Source organism: Cynocephalus volans, chromosome 1, assembly GCF_027409185.1.
Source record: "Cynocephalus volans isolate mCynVol1 chromosome 1, mCynVol1.pri, whole genome shotgun sequence".
NCBI lineage: Eukaryota > Metazoa > Chordata > Mammalia > Dermoptera > Cynocephalidae > Cynocephalus > Cynocephalus volans.
In genome coordinates, this window is record NC_084460.1 from 25538112 (window position 1) to 25565837 (window position 27726).

The following is a 27726-nucleotide window of genomic DNA, read 5'->3' on the forward strand; positions in this document are numbered from 1 at the left end:
TCACTCTGCCACGTCGATGGATAGCATGGCCTTGATGGCGGGGAACTTGTTGCAGGAGAAGTCTGCCAGCAGCTGCTTGGTGCCACTCCGAGTGGGCAGGATCTCAAAACGGACCCGGGACTGCTCCTTGGGGCTCAGGGTCGGCACGCTGGTGGGGAGGAGCACAGATCAGTGCTGATGTGAGATACCCAGACCTTGGGCTGGACGGGCCTTCTGCGGCCTCATGTCCTGCCTCTTCAGTGATGACTGGACGCCTCCAGCCCTGTGACCCTTCAGCAAGGGAAGCGGAGGGTGGGGGGATGGAGAGGGTCCCATGATCTCCCAAATATGTTAAGCCCCGAGGGCCAGCTCTAAGTTCTGGGGACCTAGGCTTCCCAGGAATTCAAGTTTGGTGAACGGCCAAACCAAATGCAAATGCAGGTTTTTAAGTTCCAAGACTCCCAACAGAGTGAAGAACCCAAGGCCAGAGGGAGTCTGTCTGCCCTGCCCCTCCCGACATCCCGCACTGGCCGCCAGGCCTGGGACTCACTCGATCTTGAGGTTGCCCCGCAGCAGGCCGCTTCCCTCCACCATCAGCACACAGTCCTTCACCGGCTCGTCCAGGGGGTTGGAGAAGAGCATCTGCACGTTCACGGGCTTCCGCACTTGGGCCTGGTCTAGCACCTGCGGGGAAGAGGGGCCACGAGTCAGGACGCAGCTGCCTGGGCCCTGCTGCTACTCGGTGAGGGCTTGGGGATGGGGAGGATACCACTGAGGATGAAGGAAGGGAGGACCACTTGTGTAGCCCTCCTAAGTGCCAGGCAGCCACCCAGCGTCTGTGCTGGGGTTTCCTCGGACATTTCCATCATCCCCATGCTGTGGACGGGAGGCCTAGGCTCAGAGGGAGGAGGGGCACCTTGCGGCAGAGCACACTGTCACTTCCTTGACGAGTTCACAAGCCCCGGTCCCAGTTCATCCAGGGAAGGGCGGCCCCTGTTTCCCAGAATTGACCAAGCCACTACGTGTTCCTTAAGACTTATGTGGACATTTTTTATGCTGAATTTGATCACATTACTTTCCTTGAACCTCCTGCTCCTTGGCCCTGTTTCTTCCCTGAAAGCCTCAAATCTCCCTCCCCGGGAGGCCCCACAGGTATGAAAGAAGGTGACCACAGGCCCCTGAGGCTGCTCAGACCCTGGCTCACAGCAGTAGCCCTTTCCGATCTTCTTTACAGGTGTTGGGTTCCCCCACCTCAATCCAGGTCACTCTCCTCTGATGACACCCCAGTGTACCAAAGCTCTTCTAAACTCCTGGAGCCCAGAAGGTTCCCTGTGTGCCATGTTGTGGTCTGGGCAGGGCTCCAACACTGCACTGTCCTTGGTCAGGGGTCAGAGAAGGTGGAGCCTGGGTTTTGGATGAGAAAAGCAACCTGGACCATGTACTTACACCGAAGGATAAAAGCTGTGTGCTTCTGCCAAGAGCCTGCTGTGACTCTGGGCAGACAAGTCATCTCTTGGGGCCTCAACTTCCCCAACTGGTAAAGAGAGACAATCACCCCTCCCCTCCTAGAAGAGACCACATGAGACCATGGAGGTGGAAGGAAGCATTTTGGAAACAGAAATTGAAATTATATGGCTGATGGATTTCTTTTCTTCTTTTGAGGATCACTGGAGGTTCCTGGCTTTTGCTTGTCCTGTTACTAATCCTCACAGCAAACATTTTACAGTGACACAGCTGAAGTTCACACAGGCTCAATAATTTGGAAAAGTTCACACACTAGGAAACAGTGGAGCCCAACTCGTTCCAAAGTCTTTGCTCTTTTCGTTAGGCCCGCAATACCTACCAATAATTTGTGAATAACCGAAGCATTTTAGAGACCATTTCTCTCACGGAACTCATTTAAATATATGACATAATTTGAAGAGTGAAGCATAATTTTATGCCATAGGGATATAATGAAGCTACATAAACGGTACCACATTTTTTACATTGATATTTAATTTGAGATTTCCATGGATTTGTTTCTCTTTATTACTGTTTACCACTCTCTCCTATTGACCCAAATTTGTAAATGCACCCAAAGGAGAGGATGAGGGCCACCAAAACCAGTGTCTGATTGCCACAGATCATGGCTCAATTTGAAGGACATCACCCTTTGGAACAACGTTCAGATTTTATGGTCTGATTCATGGTCTAAGGTCCTCAATGCTAATTGTCAATCAGTGTAAGATGAGATAATAGGATTTTACCCAAATTATCATCTTTTCGTACAGATCATCTTCATGAGTTTAAAAATCTGTGCCCTCCTCTGAAAGAGTTACGCATTGATTAATTCAATCAAGACAAGAATATTTTGATCCTTTAAAGGCTTAAGTAGAGGAGGAAGGAAGATCAGGGGCCTTTTAAAAAGATTAAATAAGAAAATTCTTTTTTTTTTTTTTTTTTTTTGTCTTTTTCGTGACCGGCACTCAGCCAGTGAGTGCACCGGCCATTCCTATATAGGATCCGAACCCGCGGCGGTGGGAGCGTCGCCGCGCTCCCAGCGCCGCACTCTCCCGAGTGCGCCACGGGCTCGGCCCAATAAGAAAATTCTTGATGGCACATTTCTAGCCTGTATGTATTCTGATTTCCTTTCTAAAGATATAGTATCTTTAAAGATAAAGTAGACTCGATCCGGAAATCCAAAAGATGTAGAGCAAAAGTGTTGAATAAAAAATAAACGCTATGAGAAGATTTGAGAATATTACATAAGAGAATATAAATGGGAAAAAACTAGCTTCATTTAAACAGGGATCATTTTAATGCAGAATGTTTTCGTAACTGAGCTGGCTGCTTGCCAATGTCATTTTCTAGCCTCAGGAGTTGGAATGGGCCCTCAGCTGTCCACTTTGTTAACAGAGATGGGACTGTTTCTTGGAAATGCCTTGTGAAGCGGGAGAGGCTTTAACACGCAGGGGACAAGCATGGACCGACAGTGAAAACGCTCCTGTGGGCAGGGAGGCACACCAGCTCGGAGCCAGGGAGCTCTGCTCTAGCCCTGCCCTGGGGAGAGGGCTATTTCTGTCTTACAAATGTTATCTACTGAGGATAGGTGCCAGGGGAGATGGTGATGAGCCCAGAACAGAGGGAACACCTGCCCTTGCAGGTTTTGCAGTTGGGTAGGGAATGGCAACCAAATAATTGCACAAAGATACAATATCAGCTGGGACAAATGTCACGAAGGAAGAGGACAGTTCTGAGGGCCTATAACTGGGGGCCATGCCTAATTTGAGGGGTCGAGAAAGGCTTCCCTGAGGAAATGACACCCTGCCTGGGAAGTATTTTATTATCCCATGACAGAGCTAGAGCAACTGAGACTCAGATTAAGGGACTTGCTCAATGTCACTGCTGATAAATGGTGGGGCCCAGATACAATGACAGGCATACTTCTCCTCCTTTCTACTCCCCTCCACCCCAGAATGGCTGTCTAGTCACTGGCTCCCTAGCCTCTGAGGTGGGGGACCCTCATTCTTTCTTTTTAAAAAATTGAAAAAAAATGTTTTTCAAGAGTGGATCTTGCTAAGTTGCCCAGGCTGGAGTGCAGTGGTTATTCAAAGGCGTGATTCCACTACTGATGAGCACGGGATTTTTGACCTGCTCTATTTCTGACCTGGGCCAGTTCAACCCTTCTTAGGTAACCTGGTGGTTTCCTGCTCCCAGGAGGTCATGATATTGATTCGGAAGTTAGTGTGGACACCCAGTACAGCACACCACAGCCCAGAACTCCTGTGCTCAGGCAATCCTCCAGCCTCAGCCTTTTGAGTAGCTGGGACTACAGTTGCATGCCGCCACACCTGGCTGGGACCATCCCTCATTCTGGTCCAGACTAGCCAGGTCAGTGAAGTGGTGTGATTGCAGGCTAGACGTGAGGGAGAACGAGACCCTGCATCAGAGTGGGCACCCTGGCTCCCCCTGCCCTCTGTCTGAGGTCAGGAACTCCAGCAGCAAGGGTGTGGCTCAGAGAGGGGTGGGGTCAGGTTAGCCACAATTATCCAGCTCTTCTAGTAATCTGGGTCTTGGGCAGCTGGTGGCATTGTGATTGGACAGGAAAAGGCAGTTACTGTCTAGACAGCTGGGGCAGATGGCAGATACAGCAGACGAGGGAGGGGCCTGACCCATGAGGCTTTCAGTTGGACCTCAAGTAAAGCCCCCATCTTCCCTGCCCATCGTCTGCATACCCGTGTCCAGTCTCTTTCCCCTCAGATCTGTGCTGTCTGTCTCTGGCACCCTCTACCCTGGGCTGGCAGGATAGAGCCCAGAGACCATAGGGTGAGGGACAGGCTGGGAGTCAGAACAGGTGCTCCTGCCTGGTGCTGAGGCTGGACAGAGTGGCACCAGGGGCCTCCCACAGACCTGCAAGCCCCTGCATGCCTGAGCTCCTGGGAGGGAGCCTGGGAGTGGAACCTGCAGATGAAAGCAGGCCCTAAAAGCAGACAACAAGGAGTCCTTGTTCTCAATCACTTTGAAGATGCCGTTGCTGGCTACTGATGTACCAGAATGTCTTGGAAAGGGCAGGGCCTGAGGTCTAGCCCTGGCTCTGGGAGTAACCAGCTGTTCCCTATGGGAGCATGAGATTAGGCTCCTAGTGGCCCATAATTCTGTAACTCGGGAGTTGAGAGTGGAGAATGCACGAGAATCAGGCCTGTTTCTGATCTGGTCCGTGAACAGGGGACTGGGCTGTGGCCTTGGAAGGACACATCAGCTCCCCGAGGGCAGCACCCACACCTGTGCCTCTCTTGATTCTCAAGTCTGGCAAGGCCCAGAACACAGCAGATGCTCAGTAGCTGAGTGAGTGGGGGACGAGCTGAAGAGAGAACCTCTAGCCTCCTCCTCTGCTGATATCCCCAGTGGGTCTAGACCTGAAACCAAAGATGCTGCCAGGCAAATGTGCCCATTTGTCTTGCCAGACAGGGAGCAGGAACACTGGCATGGGAGTTCTTGGCTGATCCATTTGGCAGAGGCTGAGCCCACATGGGGCCCATTCTCTGCCCTTCCAGCGGGAAGGGGCCTTCCTTTGTGGCCTGGGAGGGCTGTGGCTCATGGGGGCTGGTGGGGCTTGTGGGGGCCAGGCTGGCTGGGGGAGGCACCCTGTCCCATCCCTTTACCTCCAGGGTCAGGGTGGGGTTGTCCAGGATGACATCCCGCTCCACCACCACCTCGGCCTCGTCAGAAACCTTGCACACGGCTGTGATCCGGATCATGTTGTCCGCCTTCAGGTACTTCTCGTACTGAGCATACGAGATCTTCACGGGCTGCTGCACTTCTGGAAGGAGAAGCCATGGAAACAGAGTGAGGGGGAGCAGGAGCACCTTCTGAAACCTGCTGCACTGATGCCAGGCCAAGCCAGTGTGGGCGGCAGGAGTATCTGCAGCCTAGGGCTTGGCTGAGCCCTCCCTGGGCCAGGCCCTGTGGGAAACATCCCTCTGTTCTAGGCAGGCCCCAGAGGAGGGGCCAGGGAGAGACCAGGACTCTGGAGGACGGACTTGCAGGGGCTAAAGCTACAGCTGCTTTCCCCCCATCCTGGAAAATGCCAGAGGACGAGTTTCCTTCTAAGGGGCAGGGGAAGAATACAAATGTTAGCTGATTGCCTAGTGACAGTGACAACAATGGTGACAGCACAATAACAGGGTATTGGCTAAATAAATGCCTAGGATCCTCCCAGGCATACAGTAACCTGGGATTCCATTGCAACAGCATCCCCAGGCACCTTCCCACCTCTGGTCTCTTCTGCTTCTAGATCATCCACGCACTAGTCGGACAAAGCTTTAGAAGGCTTGGTTTTTTTTTTTTTTTTTTTTTCCAAATCTTGTCACACCTCTTCCCTGTCGCTTCAAAAATCTTCCGCGGCTCCTCACTTCCTTAGGGATGAACTTCAGACCCTTCACTTGGCCCTGAATCACCTGAGCCTAACTCACCTCTCCCCTAAAAGAACTCTCCACCCTTCCCATGGCTCCTTAGACAAAACAGGCACATTTCCACCTCCACGCTTTGACTCACGCGATCCCCCGGGGGGGGGGGGGGGAAATGCCTTCCCCCAGCTCCTCCCCACTCACCTGGCTCCTCCCCAAGCTCCAAGTCCTCTCTTGTGACACCACAGGCCACAGGACCTCCCCCTCCTCTCATGGTCCTGGGCACTGCTCTTCCGCATGAGGTCATGCTGGGTGGCCTGTAGGGGGGCTGGCACCCACAGTGTCATTAACTCTTTGAGGTAAGGTTGCAAGGAGGAAGCTGCCTCTGCTTTCAGCACTGGAGGAATTTGCCACGGCTGCCCCAAATGTGGAGAGGACAGTGGAGTGCCTCGGCTGGTCCAGCCCTCTCAGCCAGTGAGCACTGGGGCTCAGAAAGGGCAGGAGACTTAACCAGGGTCACCCAACAAGTATGTGACAGCGTCAGGACTCTAGGGCCACTTCACCCACCTCCCTCCTCCTTCCCCTTTCACTCTGCTGTCTCTTGCAAAAAGACTTTTTAAAAATCATTTCCTTCACGTGATTTTTGGGGAGCCTCCAAAAATAGCTCTTCCTTTGGGATTTGAAGGTAAACAAAAGGCAGGCAGGTGCTTCTGATATTGAGAAGATTTCTGCTAAAATTCTGCTGAAGACAGATTGCTAGGGGATGCTGCCTTCCAAGAGGTGTAATACCTCTTGGTTTCTCTGCAGACATTGTTCTTTGAAGATGGGCTGCATAATTAATCAGTTTTTATTAGTTCTTTATGTGAAGTAAATAACCACCCCACCCTTGTTAATCTGCTTTGTAAGTCCAAACTTTTCATAACAGCTTGAAGATTTTGTCAACGTGGGCGCACCTGCATTCTGATCCTTCCACAGCACCAACATTTATCTGCTCCGTGTGTTCCCTTCCCACCTGTGCCACCTAGGGGCAAGGAGTCACTGTTCCTCCCAAATGCTCAGACCTCTAAGAAACTCGTCACGGTTGTCAGGAATCAAGACACTCCATCCACCCCCTGGCAGCTGCAGGGGGGACATTGGGCAAGGGTTCAAGACCCTGTGGTATATGGCAGCCCTTCTTTGTGGGGTGGGGGTGAGGTGGGAGGGGGTGGCATACGGGAGAGGTGGCAGCAATACAACATAGAAGACAGGGAGTGGCACTGGATTTAGCATCAGGAAACCTAGATCCAAGACTTTGGCATTGCCATTTACTAGCTATGACACTTATTAATCTCTTAGGTAAGTTACAAATCTCTGCAGGCCTCAGTTTCTGCCTCTGTAAAATGCACACTGAAATCTGCCTTTTCTTAGAAGGTCAAATGAAGTAGCATGTAAGGAACCTCTCTGTAAACTGTGCAAGGCAGTATATACCTGTAAAGGATATTGTGCCAGGAACTGCCAACGCTTCCCTCCTTCCTCCCCCAGGGCGTAAAAGGATTTTGGTTGGCACCACCCTGACTTGCACTGTTGAGTGACAGCAACTTCCAAAGCATCAAAACCCAAGGCTTAACCACAGAGGCCATTCACTGCTCCGTCCTTAGTCAGGTGACTAAACTGGAGCCCAGTAGGAACCCTCCAGCCCCAACAGAACATCAACTACCTTCGATTTGTGGAGCCCCACTGACTCCAGGATGAGTTACCTTCTTCAGGGTCCAGAGATATTGTGACGGAGTCCTTCCACACCTCATGTACAAGTGTGCCATTGTAGACAATGGTCCAGGCTGTCATGTTTACTGTCACTGTTTTCACATCACTGGTCAGGTTTTTGAGCAGCAGGACCAGGTTAACTTCTTTGCCCACTGCCAGTATGCCAATGATCTTGAACTTCCCAGAGATGCTGGGCTCCTGTTCCTCTGTTCCAAATCCTGCAGATGTTGGGCCAAATGATGCATTGGGTTTAAGTTTCCCCAAAGCCTTCTGGTACACTTGTCTTTCCTGGCTGGAACCTGTGTGATAGGAAAAGACAGATGATCTCAGGGATATGGTGGCAACCTGGACAAAGGATAGTGCCCTGCCTGGAAAGGCAGCCTGGGACTAATACTGGCTCTACTGCCACACTGCGACGCTATGCTGCTCCTCGCCACTGTCCAACCGCTTCTGGTCTCTACTTCAACCTCCTTAACACAAGGCTCACAGACCAGCTGGCCTCTGGTGCTTTTCCAGTCAGTTCTAAATTTCCAGGAAGCTGTAGGAAAGTCTTATCAGCACCTGCACAAAATCACTGTATGGCTTGCTAATTTTGTTAATTAAGTTAGATTTCATGGTTTGGATTTTTTTGGTTTTTTTTTTTTTTCCAATAAAAGGTCTTTCCTGAGACTTAAAGAACAAACAGATAATTTTTAAATAAACAAAAATTGAGCCGAAAAAAGTTAGAATGAATTCATAAGCAAAAAGCAAGGTTTTGATTTAGAACTGACTTCATTAAAAAGTCTTTCAAAAGGCACTTTGAGAAGCAAAGAGTGACACTTTTGTCTGTGCCAGTGGAGAAGAACTTCCCACGGCTGGTATGGTTCCAAGTTATGACTGGTCTAAACTGCCAAGAGACTTCAGGTTTCAAAAACACAAGGGCTGAATAAAAGGATGGGTTTTCTGAGTCTGACTCAGGTTCTGGGTGCTGCTGAGCATGACAGCATAAATAGCCATGGAGAATGACGGTGATGTACCCCCAAATGGCTCTTGGAGCTGAGTAAACCAGCTCCGAGCATCTGAGCTGCGGCTGAGGAGAAGGTGATGACAGGAGCACCACACAGGTACACAAAGAATAATGGCCATGTTTATATCCGCAGACCACACTTGTGGTCTCCCACCTTCCCTAACCAACCTGGGAAACTTTTGAGGCACTGGATGACTTTTAAGCATGTCACAACTCAGCAAGCCCTTTCCCATAAGTTATGTGTAACAACTGGCAGAGACCTCAGAGACCAACTCATCCAAGTCCATCGTGTTAGAGTTAAGGCCATAAGAGAAGTGACAGGTCCTGGACACTCTGGGAATTAGGGGCAGAGAGGCGGCCCATCTCTAGGTGTCTGAACCACCGGTCTAAGGTCCGCCCTCCCCCCCCCAAAAGGAGGCAGGCCGCCAGTTACCCAAGCTGAAAGCTCCTGGTGGGCTGGCTTCCTTTTGGTGCTTTCCCATTCTCTAGTCAAGTCGTAAGTCCACACCCAGGGCTGATGGCTGTGCAGGGATCTGAGCCTTCCTGTGCCTGGGACCTTGAAGCAGGTGTGTTTGCACAATGAAGCTCAGAGCCTGATGCCTATATAGGTCACCCCCTGGGCTTACTCAAGACTAAGCTTCCTGCTGTTTTCTCCCTTTGGTGTTGCTATTACATAAATGCTTAGCAACCCATTTTATGAGCTTTTCCTCCCTGGGGCCCTCAGAGACAAGCTGGTATCATTAGGAAAGAAGAGCTGAGCAACATCAAGCAGCATGATCTGTCCTGCTGTCACGCAGGAGCTGGGACATTGCCAGGAGTCCTGCATTGACCCCCACCCCCCATCCTGGCCACACCTAGCTCCTCTCCATTGCTTAGGAGGTTTGACCTGGACAGCCAGAGCCCCCAAGAAGCAGAATCAAGGTATGAGAGAAAGGTAAGGAACCCTGCAGGATCATATATCCATGTAAGCAGTGCCTACAAAATAAGTCACCTTGGGAGGTCATTATTCCAGTGAAGCTTCAGATGTTCAAGTTGATAAAGATCACCACTGCTATTTATTAAGTCCTTAGTATGTGCCAGGCACTGCTCTTGACACTGCTACATGAGCTCATTTAAATCCGACGGAAGATAGTCTTTGCTAGTCTTAGTTTACAGGTGAGGAAACGAGGGATCAGAAATCATAAGATGCCTGCTTGAGGTCGCACAGTTGTAAGTGGTGGGACTGGAGTTTACCATCTGCCCCGGGTCATTTGTTCCCTGACCCCCACTCTTGTTTCTACATCATGACATTGAGCCCCGCGTGGCGCGGCCCTGACAGCGCTGTCCTACCTTCCGGGTACTTGTACTTCTCCGTGATGTCCACGCGGGAGTTGCTGCCTACTGCCTTGGTGCTCATGTACTTGCCAACTGAGCGAGTGTCCAAGGAGTTCTGCCTCTGGGTGCCGTTGGAGGTATTGTAGATCCAGGTGATGCGGTCGGCATTAACCTCCGCGAAGACGAAGGGCATGTCGAAATCCAGGTTCACGTCACCCTCTCGGACAGCGGTAACCGAAGCGGGGCCACACTGGAACACCCCTGGGGTCCAGGATGCAGAGGTTGGGTGCATGCCAAGGCTGGGCCTATCTGTGACATCCCGCCAGGGCCTGCTCCTGCGGGGCCTTCCACAACCATCCCAAAGCCCTGCTTCACCTGGACCAACTCCTTCAGACCTGACTGTCTGCCTGACTCCTCTGGCATTCAGCAGAGACCCTCCGGGGCTATTGCTATCTTTCTGCAAGGGCACCCTGGTCCAACGCCACCTCTCTGTGAGACTGGCTTAATTCTACATCGTGGGTGCCTAAGGTGCTGACCTGCTGCCCTTGCTCTGTTTCCTAAAGAGGAACGCCTTTCTGTCTTGGGCTCAGGGCTGCTGCCTCTTTTCTACCTCTGCAAATCATTCTACCCTAGAAGGTCGTGATATCACCTTCCTATTCCTGGAAGGATTCCCTGAACACCCAGACCACAAGGGTCTCTTGCTCCTCTGAGCTCCCAAGCCCTGGCTGTCACTTCCCTCCTCTAGCACTCAGCATAGGTAGCTCAGATGGATGGATAGATGGATAGATAGACAAATATAGATAGATATAGATGGATAGGCAGATATAGATACATGGATGGATAGATAGGTGGATTGATTGATTGATACAAAGATGTAGATAGATGGATGGATGGATAGATATAGACGGATGGATAGATAGGTGGATTGATTGATAGATATAGATAGATGGATGGGTGGATAGAGATAGATGATACAGAGGTAGACGGATAATATAGACATAGGCACAGATATATAGCTGTATAGACAGTTTCACACAGAGAGTGTCCAACTGAAAGAAGACAAGATGTAGCAGAAAAGAAAGAAGAGTGTTGTTCCATTTGTGTTTACAAAATAAACAAAAAAGACACACACACATACATACACACACACACTTTTTTATGTACTTGGAATAGTGACTTTCAACTTTTTTTACCATGACCCCTCAAAAGAAGTACATTTGACATCTTGGCACACGTGATACTGAAACAAAAATTTCATAGGTGAGTACAATGCACCCTGATATTTTATTTTATTTTATTTTTTTCTGCCTTTCCATTCCATTCCATTCCATTTTCTTTTCTTAAATGATAGCCACAACCCACAAACTTGACTTTATAAACACTAATGGGTTGCAATGAAAAGTTTGAAAAGAAGTGGCCTGGACATATCTGGAAGGTTATGCTCCAACCCCCAAATCCAGTAACACACTTTGCTTCTGGGAGAGGGGTTAGGAGTTGGGGGTAAGACAATGTCCATTGTGAGTCCTTTTAGAATGGTTTCAATTTTTTTTAACTACGTACACATATTACCTTATAAATCTTTTTTTTTTTTTTTAATGTTTGAAAGAAACAACTCAAAGCAACGGTAACAGACAAGACATGCTCTAGAAGTCAGAGGAGGGAAGAGGACAGGCTCCCAGAGAGACTGGGACCCAAGTCCTGATGGGAGAAAAGAGAGGAGAGGCCAAGATGGGAGCACAGGCCCGAGACAGGGACAAGGCAGCTTGGCAGAGGGATGCACGTGAAGGGGAGACAGCTGCTGCGACCATGGTCATGGAGACCTTGAGCTGAGCGGGGAATGGGGGATAAGTCCCAAGGGCAATCAGGAGCTACCAGGTTTCTGCATGGGAGGAACAGGCTGCTAGAGGCAGCACAGGAAAATTATTGGCAGAGGAGGCTTTCTGTCCCTTGGCTCTGGCACGTGGCAGGGCTTCCACGGGAGCAATAGCAGCCAGTGTGGGTGCAGGGAAGTCACCCTTTTAAACAGCAGTCCAAGCCAAATAAAACTCGGAGGAGAAATCTATTTTTAACATGTTTTTGTTTTAACCCAGTCATGCATTCCAGAGATGAAGAGGGCTTTTGGGTCAGTTCCCTGTGCTGCTGTCCACTATTGTAAATAATAAAGAGGCTCATGACTTCAAGCCAAGCCCAGAGAAGGGCCGGCAGTGAATTACCTTGGCTCCTCTCCTGGGGGGTAGCATCCAACACCTGCCATCCACTGTACGAGGGGCCCAGGTCAGACCGCACAAACCAGCCTTCATTCCAGACATGGAAATTCCTGCAGAGAGAACCAGACACTGCAGAGCTTGCACAGACCACACAGCAGGTGAGTGGCAAAACACCACATCTCTGACCTGACAGTGCAGTGCCCCAGTAGCCACAGAGTGACTGTGCAGCTGTTGTGCTAGGTCTTGGTGCACATTGTCTCACAGAAATCCTCACAGCACTGTGAAATGGGTGCTAAGTGGAAACTGAGGCTCAGAAAAGTTAAGGAGCTAACAATGTCAGAGTCAAGGTTTGGATCCAGATATGCCTAGCTCCAAAGCCAAAGCCTTGACCACCATGCTCCACAGTATTTCTGAGAAGCAGAAGAAATCTAGGTTGGAGCCAGCTACGCAGCGGGCAACCTGCCACAGTTTTCTCTCTGCATCCTGTGGGGGGACAGTTCTGTAGTTGGCGTGGGCTGAAAATGAATGGGCTTGCAGCAGGAGTGACAGGTTTGGCTAGGAGCCACGCAGCCTCTTGGCTGGGGTCTGAATTGAAGAATGAAATATACCAGTTCTAAAATAGTCTTTGTCAATGTCGTCACTTTGTGCCCCAATCTGTAAGCCTCAGTCACTCCTTGCCCCTCACCAGGCACAGCCAATTAGCCAAAGTCTTATTCATCCATCACTCCATTCTGTCCTCTCCTCCTCTCCAATCCACTGAAACCACAGTAACACTGGCTTTGGCAATTTTCAGTCCAACTTGAAGAGAATATAAGTCCAACATAAATCCAAGTTCTAGCCAACTTGCAAAAAAATTTTTATACTCATGAAGTGGGAAAGAGAGTTCTAAGCAGACCATCCACTTCAGAAGCAATAAAAAAAAGACTGATATATTTGACTAGGTAAAAATATTAAACTTACATTAAAATTTAATTATTAAATATTATTATTAAATTATTAATTATTATTATTTATTATTTTATTATTACTTAATTATTAAATATTTAATTTAAATATTAAACAAACACAAAAAACCTGTAGTTATGTTTCTGGTATGGAGGATAAGTTCATGACAGAGAGACCCTTTTACATATAACAATAAATTATGAAAAAAACCATTATGAGACAACAGCCTGAGAGTGAACAAAGCAAGGAAGATTTTAGAGGGGAGTTAAAACTTGGAGAAAGCTGCCAGCATGGGGGGAGTTGCACTTTCTGTGACTTTGCTTGAAGGACAGGCCACAGTTGGAGTCAAGTGCAGGGCAGTGAAAATTTGGTCAGTTGGCCCACTTCTTTCTGACCCAAGGAGCCAGGAAACAGAGCCTGAGTCAACTGGAGTTGCTGGAGAGTGAGGGGGTAGTTCTGGAAAGAAAGAGTCAGAGAAATGGAGCCCCCAGATTCATCTATATACTCTGTCCAAACCTCTGGGTGACCCTGGAACCATGCATGTATGAGGCAGACTGCAAGTAGTTCAACTAAAGATGAAGGATAAACTGAGATTGGAGCGGCTGCCCATCACAGGTGAGACAGTTTACAGTTTGAGTCTATCCCAGGTGAACCACTAAAACAAAATAACAGAATCCAGACATATCCAATGTCCAATGCACAATGTGAAACTGCTCAGCACTCAAAGAGCCAGAAAAATGTGACATCCTCTAGGGAAAAGACAATTAATAGAGACCAACCCTAAAATAATCCAGATGTTGGGACTGTCAGTCAAGAACTTTAAAGCAGCTAATATAACTATGCTCAATGAAATAAAGGAAAATATGCTTATAATGAATGAAAAGAGAGGAACCCTTGGCAGAGAAAAAGAAAATATAAAAAACTAATGAAATGAAAAATTTTAACTGGAAAAAAGTCCAGTATCTGAAATTAAATAATTCAATGGATGGGTTTATTAGCAGAGTAGAGATGACAGAGGAGTCAATAAACATGAAGATAGATCCTTAGAAATTTTTCTCCAAGAGAGAAAAAAATTGAAAAAAATTATAAAGTAGAGAAAATATGTACAACATGTTTGCTAGATATTTACTATATGAGAGTACTTCAAAAAGTTTTTGGGAAAAATAAAATTGAGAGATAATATGAATTTTTCCATGAACTTTCTGAAGTACCTCATATTAATATTATAAATTATTTACAAATCAATAAGAAAAAGACACAAAAGAAAAACACACCAATAAAAGGCAATGAGCAGGCAATTTTTATGAGGAATACCTATGATCATTGAACATATAAAAATAGTTTTAACCTCAATACTATTAAAAGAAAATTCAAATGACAAAGGGATACCATCACAGAGATACGTAGATTACACCTATCAGATGATCAGAGATTAAAGTTTAGGATGATACTCATCATTGTACTCATTTCAGGTGGGAGAACAAGCACTGTCATACACCACTGGTGGGAGTTTAAGTTGGTATGACCTTGGTGGAGGGCAATTTGGCAATGAGTATAAAAAAACACCTTTAAAATATACATATCCACTGAGCCAGTAATTCCATATCTAGGAATTTCTCCTATAGAAAAACTCACATGAGTGCACATAGATGTATGTGTAAAGATGTTCACTGCATCGTTGTTTATAATAGCAAAAACATTGGAGGAAAGATTCATCAATATGGGAATGGCTGGATAAATTGTGGCACAGTCATGCAATGGAATATCACATAGATGTCAAAAAGAATGAGCCAAATCAATCTAGTACTTATATGGAGAGATGTCTAAAATATATCATAAAATAAAATACATCAAGTTATATATCTGTTTGTGTATATACATATGATGAATCCATTTGAATTTTAAAAATTATACATTAAAAAAATTGGATAAAGTTAGTCTCCAATACTTGCATTGTCTTAGCCACCATGAACAATTTGGTGCATATGTTATACTTATATATATGGTGCATATTAGCTAAGTTTTACATTATTTATTTTTGTAATGTTTTTATTTTCTATAATGAGAATTACTCATTACTTCTATAATTAGAAACTAAATGAATATTTTTAATGAATATGTATATTATATAAATGGTAATAGCTAACAGAGTATTAACATAGCAAATTAAGTGCTCTAACTGCCTTACACATATTAACTCATTTAATCCTTACAACACTCTATAAGGTAGAAATAATTATTATCCCCATTTGACAACTCTGGAAACAGACACGGAGAAGTTAAGTGACTTGTTCATGGTTTAAGAGAGAGGAAATAAGCAGAGAGGGATTTCAATCCAGGCAGAAGGGAGAAAAAAGGGAAATTGATATTATAGTTAACAGCAGGGAAAGAGATAATGGTTCAACCATATAATGGAATATGATGCATTTAAAATAATCTTATTTTGAAGATTACTTAATGACATGTGGGAAATGCTCAAAATACAATGTTTAATCAAAAAACACATGATTAAAACTGATTGTGAAGTGGTTGGTTTCTAGGTGTGGGAAAAAGTAAGATGCATCTATTAAATGCTCTGTCTTATACTCACGCCTTGTAAAACGTATAATTTCAATTCTATAATCAGCAACAACTAATAGAGAAAAGATTGGGTAGAGAACTATCAAATGTTAAATATATGTGAACGACAGTATGACAGATGATTTTTACTTCTTTATATATTTTGAAATTTCCTATTATTGTGAAAAAAGTGATCATAAAAATTATCTCCAGGAAGACCCACCAGGTGTCTTTTTGAATGGAACTTTAGGGTTGGTTAAAATTCAACAAGGAAAGTCAAGGGAAGATAATCCTAGGTGGGCGAAAGGGGCCAGGGAGGGAGAGAAAGTGGTGAGAACACCAAGTTTCACATTCATTTCATTCCAAGGGGAAGGGCGGGGTGGTTAAAAAAAAAATTGGTAAGTAGCCATGTTTTAATACTTAGTTACAAGGTGGGAATTTAAGACAGAGCAGATAACAAATACATCCTGGTTCCTCCCTCATGCAGAAGCCAACTTCTTTAGTCACACATATTGGGGATGTGCACCTTTCACATGCCCATGGGTGCCATCACGGTAATTCTGTTTTGAGTTTCTGGTTGTGTGCCACCGTCTCCCTGCCACCCCAACTTTGAGCTCTGTCCCTGTCAGGAGAAGGAGCTCAGGAAAAGGACAGGCTGTAGGCATCAGAACTACCTGAGGCATTTATCAAAAGATGCAAATTCATGCCCCTCTCATCTCCCCCACCCAAGTTAGTTCTTATGTAATCCTTGAAGTTTATAAACTACTGCTCTAGAGAGAGCAACTGAGCTATGCTTACCTTTGAGCTCACGGGGTTAAGAGACCGTGACTAGAAAATGGCCCCAAATCTCCACCCTTTCTGTAGGCAAACTCCTAATTTGTCCTACCTAATGCAGTTCAGATAATACCTCCACCAAAGTCTTTCCTGACATGCTGAGAAAGCACCAGCCATACCTCTGTGCTATCTCTGAATCTTGCACAGAATTCAATGATCTCACTGCTTCTACTCCATAATCACCAATCTTTTTCTGCATCTATAAACTCCCCTAGCACAGTTCCTGCATCTTCCTCCTCTTGGTGCCCGATGTCCAGTGCGGGTATGTACTGAATCACATTGACTTAATTGGACTGTTTGGGGGCAAGGCATTCTTGCAGCCTTGGTTTCCTCACATTGGGGGCTGGCTAGGTGTTAGTGGAGGCAGAAATTCAGAAGCAGAGGCTACGGAGAGATCGCATTAGGGGCCAGGGATTTAGCCAAGGTGTGGGTGCCAATGGCTCTTCTTCAGAAGCACTGCCCACCTCCACCTCCCTGAGAGGGCTGGGCAATCCCCATGTGCCTTGGAGCTCTGCAGAGTCTACAGGTAGAGTCATGTCTGTGACTCTAGAAATTAAGGGATCAAATCAAATGAATTAAGAAAACAAGCCAGGAATGTCATGATAACCTTGGCCAACTGTTCCAAATCATTTGGTTCTGCTGAACGACTGAGCAAGCTCCAGAAACCTCCTTCGTAGTGGCCCCAAAGGGAACTGTATCAAAGAAGCATCCCAAAGTCAGCTCCCCACAAAGCGTCCTGACTGAAGAAAGTGAATACTCCAGAGTCTTGCGCCTTTTAAGCCAAACCACTGGCATGAGCAGAATGCCTCAGAAAAAATTACATCCCACTGGATGCTGTGAATGTGATTGAAAGAAAGATCTGGAAGAAATTGCTGAGGTCCCCTGATCTAGTCCTCCATTTTTCGGGTGGAAAATTGAGATGCAAGAAAGTTAAGGAGCTTATGTAATGTCATATGTTTAGTTAGAGTGCCTAAAGGTCTTTAGCTGTTTACCATCAGACAAGTCACTTCTCTCTGGCCCTTTGTTTTCTCATCTACAGAATGAGCAGATCCTTGTCTCAGGTCCCTTCCAGTCCCAATGTTCTTTGACTTGGTGGAGTTCTGTTTAAGGACATCTGAGTCCTACCCCTAGCTCGAATACTAATTCACAACGGGACCTTGGGCAAGTCATTACTCTTCACAGAGCCCATGAGACAAAGTTTAGTCTTACAAAGTAGTGGCATTTGCTGCCTAAGTGTGAACCAAAGAACCAGCTTCTCCACCTGAATGTCTTGGACAGCACCCAACCTAACCAGTGCTGCCATTGGCATCCAGCCAGCCTCCTCTGGAAAATCTCAAGGTAAGAGCTGGCAGATTTCTCAAACATCAGTCAGGAATAATCACAACATTCTCTGGCATCTCTCTGGTGCTTTATAGTTTACAAAGCTGCCTGGGTTCAAGTCCTGTCTCCATCACTTTCTAGTTACATGCCCTTGGATGAACTGCTTGATCTTTCAGTGCCTGTTTCCTCAACTAGAAAATGGGGATGATAATAATAGTGCCTACTCATCAATTGTAAAGAATACGTGTAAGCACTTAGGACAGTACCTGGCGCACAACAATTGCTCAACAAATTATGAGCTGCTGCGGTTATCATTGCTAAGCACTTCTGCTGCTTAACCCCATTTGATTCTCACAGTCTATTATGTTAGGCAAATCTGGACAAGGTTCGAAAGCTTCCAAGATTTATAACATACAAGGATTCAGACCAAAACTTTTGGTCCAAACCCAAGCTGTCCTTATAATAGTTAGTAATTTCACTCCAGGCAGATAATGACACTTGGTTTAATTCTCCCTTAGGTGGGATTTACTGTAGAAGGGGTGAGGTGGGCTGGAAGCTGTAGAGAATTAAATAATTCAAGCTGGTAAGAGACTTGATTTATATTCACTGATGGAGAAACTTGAGACCAGTAGGATGAGTTAAGTTGTCTTGCACAAGTCCCACAGCAAGATGGTAGTAGGGCTGGAACTAGGGCTTAGGCTCTCTTCCTCATACCATCCAGGGCTGGTTCCCCAACTTCTGCTGACAGGGAATGGGGTAGGGAGTGACCATCAGCCCCCACTGCTTTCTGAGAAGCATTCAAAAAGGGGGTGGGAGGGTGAGGGGTGACAGGACCCTCAGGAACAATCAGAGCCTCTGGACCTGGCACCCTCCCATGAGGCCAACAGAAATGACAGTGGAGCCACCATGGAATCCCTCTATCCACCCATACCTGTCCTAAAGGTGATTATATCTGGAAAAAATGATTAAGCTGATGTGGGATGGTAGTGTGAACCAGTAACCAAGAGACCTGGGTTCTAATTCCAAATTTAGCTTAAAGGCCCCACCTTCCTGCTTCCAGGAAGCCTTCCTTGAAGATTCCCTCCCTGAGTTCCCACAGTGCTTACTGTCTGAATCACTCACCTGGCACAGAACACCATGCAGTGTAGCTAAGTAGCCTCTACTAATGGCATCCCCACCCTTGTCCCCTAACAGCACCATAAATGCTTTTAGTAGAGGAACTGAGTCTTAAGCTCACTGGTTTCCCCGCAGTTTCCAGTGTGCAGAATAATCACAGAAGGGTTATACCAAAGGGGACCCACAACAAAGATCAGTCATCTTATTTAAACAATCATCCCCTTTTGTAAAGGAAACCAAGGCTAGAAGTGATCAGAACTGGTTGTGATGGGATTTTGTACACAAACAACAAAAGAAAAATGCAAGGAGAAGAAAAGACATTCATTTATGAGAAGCCAGAAAGCAAAACTTTGCCACAAGTAGCAATTCATTAGAGAGAAAGTTGAGCGTGAGCAGATCAAGAAAGAAAATCTTAAAAAAAGCATTCTCTCCCCCATGAAACCTGAGAATCTATGTGTCTCTGGGTGGATCATGTAAGCCTCACTCTCCTTTAGAGGGGAGGGGATGCTTTTATTTCTCAGTTCAGTGGTTGGCACAGAGTTGTGGTTTGTTTGTTTTAATAGCTGTTTTCATTAATTTCTATTTTCTTTCCCTTTATTCCATTAGTTACACAAAGCACATTTCAGAAAACTTGGACCTACTTATTCTGGGAATAATAAGTAATAAAAAATATTTTATATAGGCCATCACAAAGTTATACATCTGGAAATAAGATGGCATTGCTGTAAGGTTCTCTAGCCATACGCATGTGAACAATTATATGTGTGTGTATCCTTTGAAATGGATTTAAACACAATAGATTATTGACATATGTGTGTGGCACTTTATATATAGACACATAAATATCTATGTGTCCATACAGATATAGACACAATTTTCAACTACCATCTGGTAATAACTTGGCATATGATATATTATCTTAAATAGTTGTAACAATATCTATTTTTATGTATATGTACTTCTCTAGTTATAGATATCTCTATACATTTTACATAACCTACTTCCAGTTGGCATTTGTACATGTATGTATAAATTACATATCTCTGTGTGTGTATGTAGCCACATGTGTATATGGCATATTTATGGTTAGAAATATATATGCTCAGATACATCTAAAACTTTTTATTTTCATCTGGAATCCCAAATAAACTTCTAACTTTTCATTCTGTCAACGAATGTACATAACAAGTATAGACACATTAAAAGTAAATGTTTTACTTTTCTTACTCTCTTTAAGAAAGCCCATAAGTCATATGGGTTGCCTAAAATGAAGTACATTTCTAAATCTCACTGGAAAATCGATAGTTTCAACTTTTATCATTTAAAGTTGCATGGGAGCTAATGGATCTCATAAATTCAGGGTGGTTTCACAGAGCTCATGAACCACGTCTTTCACTGGTGTCAGACCTTTCACCTGAAGGCAGCGAGCTAGAACAGACCAGCAGAGTTTGCAGAGCACTGAGAAGAGGTGTCTCATGTCCTGCTATATGTGTGATCAGCACAGTAGCACTTCTATTCTAAACCATGTCCTGACATGTTACTTGCCTCCTAACTCCTGTTTGGAGCTGGATCCCAGGGGAACGGTGAGGCCAAGCAGCTGCTCAGCCTCGGTGCTTGCGGCTCAGCAGTAAGGTCAGATGCTTACCATACGCTATCACTGCCTTTGTCCAGGGGGTTTCCCTGGGCATCGTAGTACACATCCACGCTGAGGTTCCGGTCTGTGTCGTGAGCTGAGTTGAAGTTGGTGATCACCCGGGAGGGAATCCCCAAACACCGCATCACTGCAAGTCAAGGTCATTGTGAGGACTCGGGTTGTGGAGACGGTACCTCGGCTCACCCCACTCCTGCCCACTGACCCAGTAAAGACACATCACACCCGAGGTACCTGTGTTGAGGGTCCCGGCAAAGACCCAGCACTGGCCATATCGGACTGGTCTGAAGCCAGATTTTTTCCACTCCTTGAGGATCTCCACGCTGCCATTCCAGTTCCTTGGGTCCCGGCCACCCGTGTAACTGCCACTCCAGTTCCCAGCAAGTACACCGTTGTCATCATTGCCATTAATCTAGGCAGAATCCCCCCCCCCCCACAAATGAATCAACATCCTGCCTTTCCTATGGAGAGTGAAATGCAGAATTCACAGGACAAGGTGGGGAGATGAGAAAGGAAGTCAGGGGCCATCGAGTGGACTTTTCTGTGTCTTTCCAGGTGACTTGAGGATGATAATTGTAATAATAATTCCTTAGGGGTATTGAGAGGTGTGTGAGTTTAGGGGTGTTTTGCCTAATGGCCTGTTTGATTATCCTTGATCTATTCATCAATTCTGTGCTGCAGGGTGACATGGTAAACAAAGACTCCACAGCTTGTCAGTGGCAAGATAGGGTCAGAAATCCAGCCTGCAGAGGACATCTTGCAAGAAAGAACTCACAGGCTACCACTGATGTCTGTCTGTTTGGGAATCCAAGGTTAGATACTCTTTCTTGGTATACTGGTGGTCTAAAAAGATCACCTTAGAACCTTAGCAACTAACTTCTTGGAAAGAATAAAGATGGAATATTGCTTTTTTTATTCATTCATTCATTCGTTTGTTCGTTCGTTTATTTATTCACCTTAATGCATGGTTCTAGAATCCATAACACAATCATAATGCAGCGTGAAAAGAGCATGGACTTGGAATTGAGATACCTGAGTTCCATTGTCTTTTAGAGACACATAGTGAAATATCTACAGCAGAAATGTTGTCAAATGATGTAATGTCTGGGATTTATCAAATAATCTGTGGAGGGGGTGGTTGGAGGTGAAACGAGATTGGACCTGAATAGGTAACTGCTGAAGCTGATGATAGGTCATAAGAGTTCATTGTACAAGGAGTCTTCAAAAAGTTCATGCAAAGATTCTTATTGCCTTTTAATTCTATTTTTCTATGAACTTTTTGAACTACCCTCATACTTTTTTCTCTACTTTTATGTGGGTCTGAACTCTTCCATAATAAGAAGTTATGAAAAGAGACAGAGAGAAGGAGAAATCCATGCGACAAGACCCACCTTGCCACTTAGGTAGGTGATCACGGGCAAGTCAATGCACCTCTTTGGGCCTTAGTTCTTCACTTTCCAATACAGGTAAAATAGCAACAAATGAACCCTAAGGTGTCTTCCAGCAGCCAGGGTCTATGTAACTTTGACTATTTTTTTTTTATCCCAACTGTACAATGAGAGGCTGGGCCAGGATCTCTGAGGGCTTCCCCAGCCTGAGTCCCATTCCCTTTCTTTGGAGCATCTATAAATGGCAAAGGTGATGAGAAACAGACAGTCTGGAAACAGAAGGATCCTTGCCCAGGACAGGCCAAGCCCAGCCTTCCTGACCCTTCAGTTGCAAATTCTGCACCTCTTCCAGGAGGGCTTGGGCTGTGATCACAGAGTCAGTCAAGACGGGGCCTCCTCCACGATGGAGGATTGTGCAGCCCCTGCCCATCTCCTGAGTCACTGAGCTCCAGCAACCAGCGTGGTAATCAGCAGGGTCATCTCTGGCTGAAAACTGAGCATTTCAAAGCCCTGCACAAGCCATAATTAGCTCATAGCCCAGCCCAACAGGGAGGTCTGGAGAGAACATCAGGGAGGCTCAGCTGAGGAAATTGCCTCCAAGATAAAGTGGTTTGGCCCCAGGGTGAGAGTGAGTCAGCTGTGGAGCCAGAGCCAGCTGGCCTGCCCCTGTCTCCTGGGCCAAGGAGGCTCAGCCTCCTAAGCCTACCTGAACTCTCCCTACACTTGACCTCTGCCCTGGCTTTAATCCCATCTCCTCCAGGCCATTCAGTTCTTGAGGTTCGGTTCCAGGCCCACTTCCTCTCTGTCCCCTGCCTCAGCCACTCTACTCCTCACTGGTCACCTCAGGGCCTTCACGTCCCCTGGGCCTACCCCTCCCCTTTCCTGCAAGGCTCGTTTTAAGACAGCTCTTTCAAAAAATGCTCCCTGATTAACCCCAGATATTTATCATGCAGCTAAAAGGTCGTTCAAATTTCTAACCAAATAACTAGCTCATTAGTTTGGAAATTATCCAACTCAAAAAAGTAAAGAGACCAAGAAAGGCCTAAACCATGAACCAAAAAAAAAAAAAAAAAAAAAAAAAAAATCCAACAGTGAAAGACACTGCTGGGTAATTGCTTAGTTTAAGAGGGTTAAAGTTAAAGACTTCCTTTGACTTTTTGCTTTTGTTTTGTTTCTTGGGCGACTGGCTGGTATGGGGATCTGAACCCTTGACCTTGGTGTTGTAACACCACACTCTTACCAACTGAGATAAACCAGCCAGGCTGACTTTTTCTTTTTAATTTGTACCTTTTGAGCCAGTTAATCCCGTGTTTGGACACTTTCTGATGGAGCCATGCTCTACACACTGAGTGCAGAGCCGTAGATTCCTCTGGCGTCTAGCTTGTGTGTGTGAGTGTGGGTGAGTGTGTGTGAGAGTGGGTGACAGTGAGCGAGTGTGTGTTGTGGGTGGACAAGTCTCTCATGAGGAGGGAAGGGGTGAGAGGAAAGAGGCCCCGGGCAGGTGGCTGGCACCCTTTGTTCTGGTTTGGCTTGGGCCATGCACCTTGAGCAAGTGATTTCCGCTCCTGATTCTTGCCCCATTAGGTAACGAGGGGGCCGCTACCTTTCCATTCTGACACTGAGTGCTCTATGCTCTGGAGGAGATGGACTAAATTAAAGGAGGTCAGCCCTGCAGGCTCACTAGGGGGGCTCGCTTTCTTTCCCAGGATGCCCGATGGAGGAGCAGAGTCCAAGCTTTGCACCCTCCTGTCCCTGGTGGACACCCAAAGGGCAAGTTTCCTTCTCATCTGAGAGAGGCCTCACAAACAGCGGGAAGGGTTTGGGAGCCACCCAGACCTGGGTCCAGATCTGCCTCTGCCACTCACTTACCATGTGTCTCAGGCAGGCCCGTTAACTTAAAGGCACCTCAGGTTAGCAAAATGGGGATGGTCACAGCCACCCCCTGTATTAGGAGAGGCTTCAGGAAGACGACATATGTACAGAGTCCGTGCCTAATGATCCCTGGTGTTAATGTCTAGTAACGGTTAGTTATTATCATTTCCCTATTACTCACCATGGCACTCAGCACCCGGCCAACATATTTGGGGTCATTTCTTCGGGCCACGTCACTAGCAGGGTCACGGCGGAAATTCAGACTCTTATCCAAGACTGACAGGCAAATGCTCAGAATGTCATCTTCAAACTGTTCAAAATGGGTCCACGTGTTACAGTGAAAAAAATGACAGGTAGCGTTGGCTCACTGAGGCTACAGGCTCCACACAGGTAAAAACCACAGGTACTATCAAGTCCTTTCATTCTGTGGCTTCCAGAAGTGGGAGGTACTGAGGAATAGCCACCGCACCCAGCCTTGAATGCTGCAAACTTATCCAGAGCTCTCGCTATGCCGAAGACCCTGTCCTGACTCCCCTAAAGTGAATGGGAGAGAGCGTGGCATACACACTCCCCCGCTGCCGCGGACTCGTGAACGAGTTGCTTGGCCTGTCTGGCCTTGACTTCTCCATCTGTATAACAAGGGGTCAGGCCAAGCTAATCTCAATGTCTCCTTCTAGCTCTGAGTATAATCCCAAGCATATTATTTAGACTCCTGGGGACCTAGATATAAATTAGATAAAATATCTCACTAAATGATGTATTTGAAGCCATTTTCACAAAATAAGACTTGTTCTTAAGTCACTGCTTCTTAAACAGAAGGCTGAGCTCCTCTCGCCTGAGGTCCTTGCACGTGCTTTGCCTTCTGTCTGGAACGCTCTTCCCCTAGATATCCATCTGGCTCCCTTGCCTCCTTCAGGTTCCTGATCCAAAGCTCCTTCGTAAGTACACACCATCAAAAAACAGCGTCCCTTCCACCCCTAGGTGCCCTCTTCTTTTAGATTAAATTCGACATGGAAACACAACATATAAAACAGATAGCAGACTTGCTCTGGTTGACTACAGAATGGGGTCTGGAGATAGAGCAAGCATCTGCCCACCTCCTCCTGGATAGCCAAGGCACCCAGCCCGAGGTCCTTCATTCTAATGCCTTTATGTATCTTCTGGAAGAAAGAAAAGGTGGATAGGCATCTCTGAAAGTTTTCTAAGCTGAGCAAACCTGGGACTCTGTGGACTCAGATGGGGATCATGGTAATAAAGGACCAAGAGGCTATGCCTTTGAAAGGCCAAGTTCACATGCCAAGGACGTTTCATCATATCTGTACATGAAATGAATAAGAGACAGTGCCTTACTGCTCTGAGTGTCTCTACTGGGCCATCTACTTACTTGTGTAGCACGGCACCAATAACACTTCATTTCATCAATTGAGTTACATGTGTCTGTCTTGCCCCCTAGATTGGGGTTCCCCTTCAAAGACAGAAGATCTGTCTTATTCATCTCCTGTATCATTAGTGTGTAGCCTGGGACCTGGCACATAGTAGGTGGTCAATAATGTCTTCTGAACGAATTAATGAATAGAAGGGCCTACAAATGGACAGATGGACCTTTGGCCAATCTATGGGGGAAGCTGCCAAGCTTCTTAGGTGATAGGGACATTCCCCTCAGCTCCCTATGACCCTTTTACCTGTCCGAAGTTCCAGCCAACCATGCTAATTCGATTTGTGCTTCCCACATAGATGATGCCGGCATCTTCTTGAACATACTCTTCTCTTTCAGCGCTGTTACTCATGAAGACGCTATCCTCTGTTTGACACAAAAAGCAGATACCGGGGACTAGAATCCTACAGAGGACTCTAGACATCAGTCCTCCAGCCATTCCTGAGGACTGGCCTGGGGATTGGAGCTGGCCCCATCTTCAGCCCTTCCCCCAACCTCCACAGAGGAACTGTGCCATGGGGACAATGAGCTGGAAAGAGATGCTGGGATGACTGGAGGATCTGAAAATGACACCCCAGGGATGAGACACTTGCTCCTTCAGGCTGGTAGCCACCTCCATGATAGAATTGTGCTGTACACATTGTCCCTTATAATTTACCACATTATGCAGTTTGTAAAGGTTTGTGATGTCCACAGTAGCCCCAGAGAAAACAGCAGGATGTCCATTTAATGGACAGGAATTTGAGGCACAGAGAGGCAGTGATTGCCTGGACTGCCACAGCTAGTTAAGTGGCAGAGCTTCTTACTTCTAGCTTCTATGTTCTTTCCACAGCCCACAAACTTTCCCTAATTAAACCTGAACCTGCAAAGACTATTCCCCCATCTCCTTTCCATGGTCAGGGTTTAGATCAGAACTGAAAGATTCCTACCTTGCAGCCAAGGGTTAAAGAGCAGTATGAATGCCCCAAGATTCAGAGAAGAGACATGGCCCTGGGAGGAGATCTGAAGGCTCATTTGGTATCGTCCTATGGGTGCATTGGCAGGACTGGAGACGGAGATTGTCAGAGTGTTGTTATTGCTGGCCCCAAGCACCGCACGCCAGCCACCACTATTCCCATTGGAGAGTGGAAACACAGCCTTAGTCCTGGCTGACTCTGAGGGTTTAGGCCCTGTCAAAGAAGATAGAGGACGAAGGAAACCAAAGAACACTGGTCAGACTGTAGGGAGAGATCAGGTTCCAACGTAACCGCGGGGGCCCTCTGGGGGACATCATCCAGTGGAGGACACCATCATCACACTGGAAGTAACTGGACAGACTCTATCAGCCAGACCCCTCTTGATATGAAGATGACAACTCTCAGGTTCAGAGATGCGCAGCAACACGCCCAATGTCATGCTGAATCAATGGCAGAGCTGGGCTAGAGCCCAAAGACCGGGGATACCAGTTTGGCTGCCATCACCCCTTGGATGCACAGTCTCAGGGCTACTCAGGAGTATGGGGGGGATAGGTGGGGAGAATCAGCAGATACCTGTGGAGACTGTGAACTCCAGAATTTCTCTGGAGTCCAGATTTCGGTTAAAGATCAACATTAAATTGAAGGGTTGGCCTCTCCGCAAGGGGGGCTCCTGGCTGGAGAACTTGTCTGTGTGATGCGCAGAGCGGTTGGAGGTCATCTGCCAGTTGACACTCTGGAGTCCTAAGGCTGTGAGACAGAGAGGAGAGCCTGAAGTCCTGGGAGGCGAGGAATGGAGGTGTGGGAAAAGGGGGCAAGTTCCCCAAGGGGCAGCTTTGGGGTGAGGCTAGTTAGGGCTGAGCCACATTTCTAGGGAGAATCACATTGAAATCTGAAGACCTTGACCCGTATAGCAAGAACGTCACAACCTTTTCTATTCAATCTTCCCAGACTCAGAAACCCTAACTCACATGACACGAGGTCACAGAAATGCTCTGCCCTTTCAGACAGCAGAACCTCTCCACATACTGTCCCCACTGCCGAGAGTGTGTTTCCCCCTCCACCTGGTGAACTCGGCCTTCCAGAACAGGCCACGTGCTCTGTGACACTTCACCCAACCAGTCAGGAGAATGGTGTCACCAGCGCAAATACGTTTGTCCTGTTTTATCATCCCTCATTATTTTGTAGATGGGGGCTCCAGCAGAACTGGGAGGAAGGGAGTTCTCTCAACCCTGGTCTGGCCTGCTTTCTTGTCCCCTGTGTCTCCCCAGACACCAAGGGCCTTTTTCCACTCCCATTTTCAGCAAGCGTTTACTTATGCATCCTTTACCTTGTCCATGTTTGCAGGGCCTTTGTGTCGGTCTGGGCCTCCAATGCCAGGAGGAGAGCCATGTCTCTGAGCAGCATTTCTACGCCTGAAGACTGGGAAGTCACTGGCTCAGAGAGGACTTGCAAATGCTCACTGGCAAGAGCTGTGTATAGGAGCCAGTCAAAGGCCTGTGGAGTCCCTGGATAT

At 46.7% G+C, this 27726-nt stretch overlaps 1 protein-coding gene across 1 annotated transcript; it reads right to left on the reverse strand.

The window, feature by feature from the left end:
* On the reverse strand, positions 1 to 27602 carry TGM3 (transglutaminase 3). Its single transcript, XM_063087547.1, has 13 exons — positions 27541 to 27602; positions 26787 to 26989; positions 26187 to 26426; positions 25505 to 25623; positions 24004 to 24132; positions 20797 to 20974; positions 20557 to 20692; positions 12144 to 12247; positions 9946 to 10191; positions 7604 to 7909; positions 5124 to 5281; positions 530 to 663; positions 1 to 148 (listed from the first exon to the last, which is right to left on the reverse strand). The coding sequence occupies exons 1-13, from the start codon at positions 27600 to 27602 to the stop codon at positions 1 to 3; spliced, it is 2163 nt and encodes a 720-aa protein (XP_062943617.1).
* Between the last annotated feature and the right edge of the window lie 124 nt (positions 27603 to 27726).

Excerpts from the sequence above, each read along its gene's own strand:
- TGM3 (XM_063087547.1), bottom strand. The coding sequence starts at position 27,602 with ATGGCTCTCCTCCTGGCATTGGAGGCCCAGACCGACACAAAGGCCCTG. Across the intron at positions 12,248-20,556 it reads AAAGGCAGTGATAGCGTATG|GAATTTCCATGTCTGGAATG; the intron begins GTAAGCATCTGA and ends TTCTCTCTGCAG. Across the intron at positions 7,910-9,945 it reads GAAGTACAAGTACCCGGAAG|GTTCCAGCCAGGAAAGACAA; the intron begins GTAGGACAGCGC and ends CCTATCACACAG.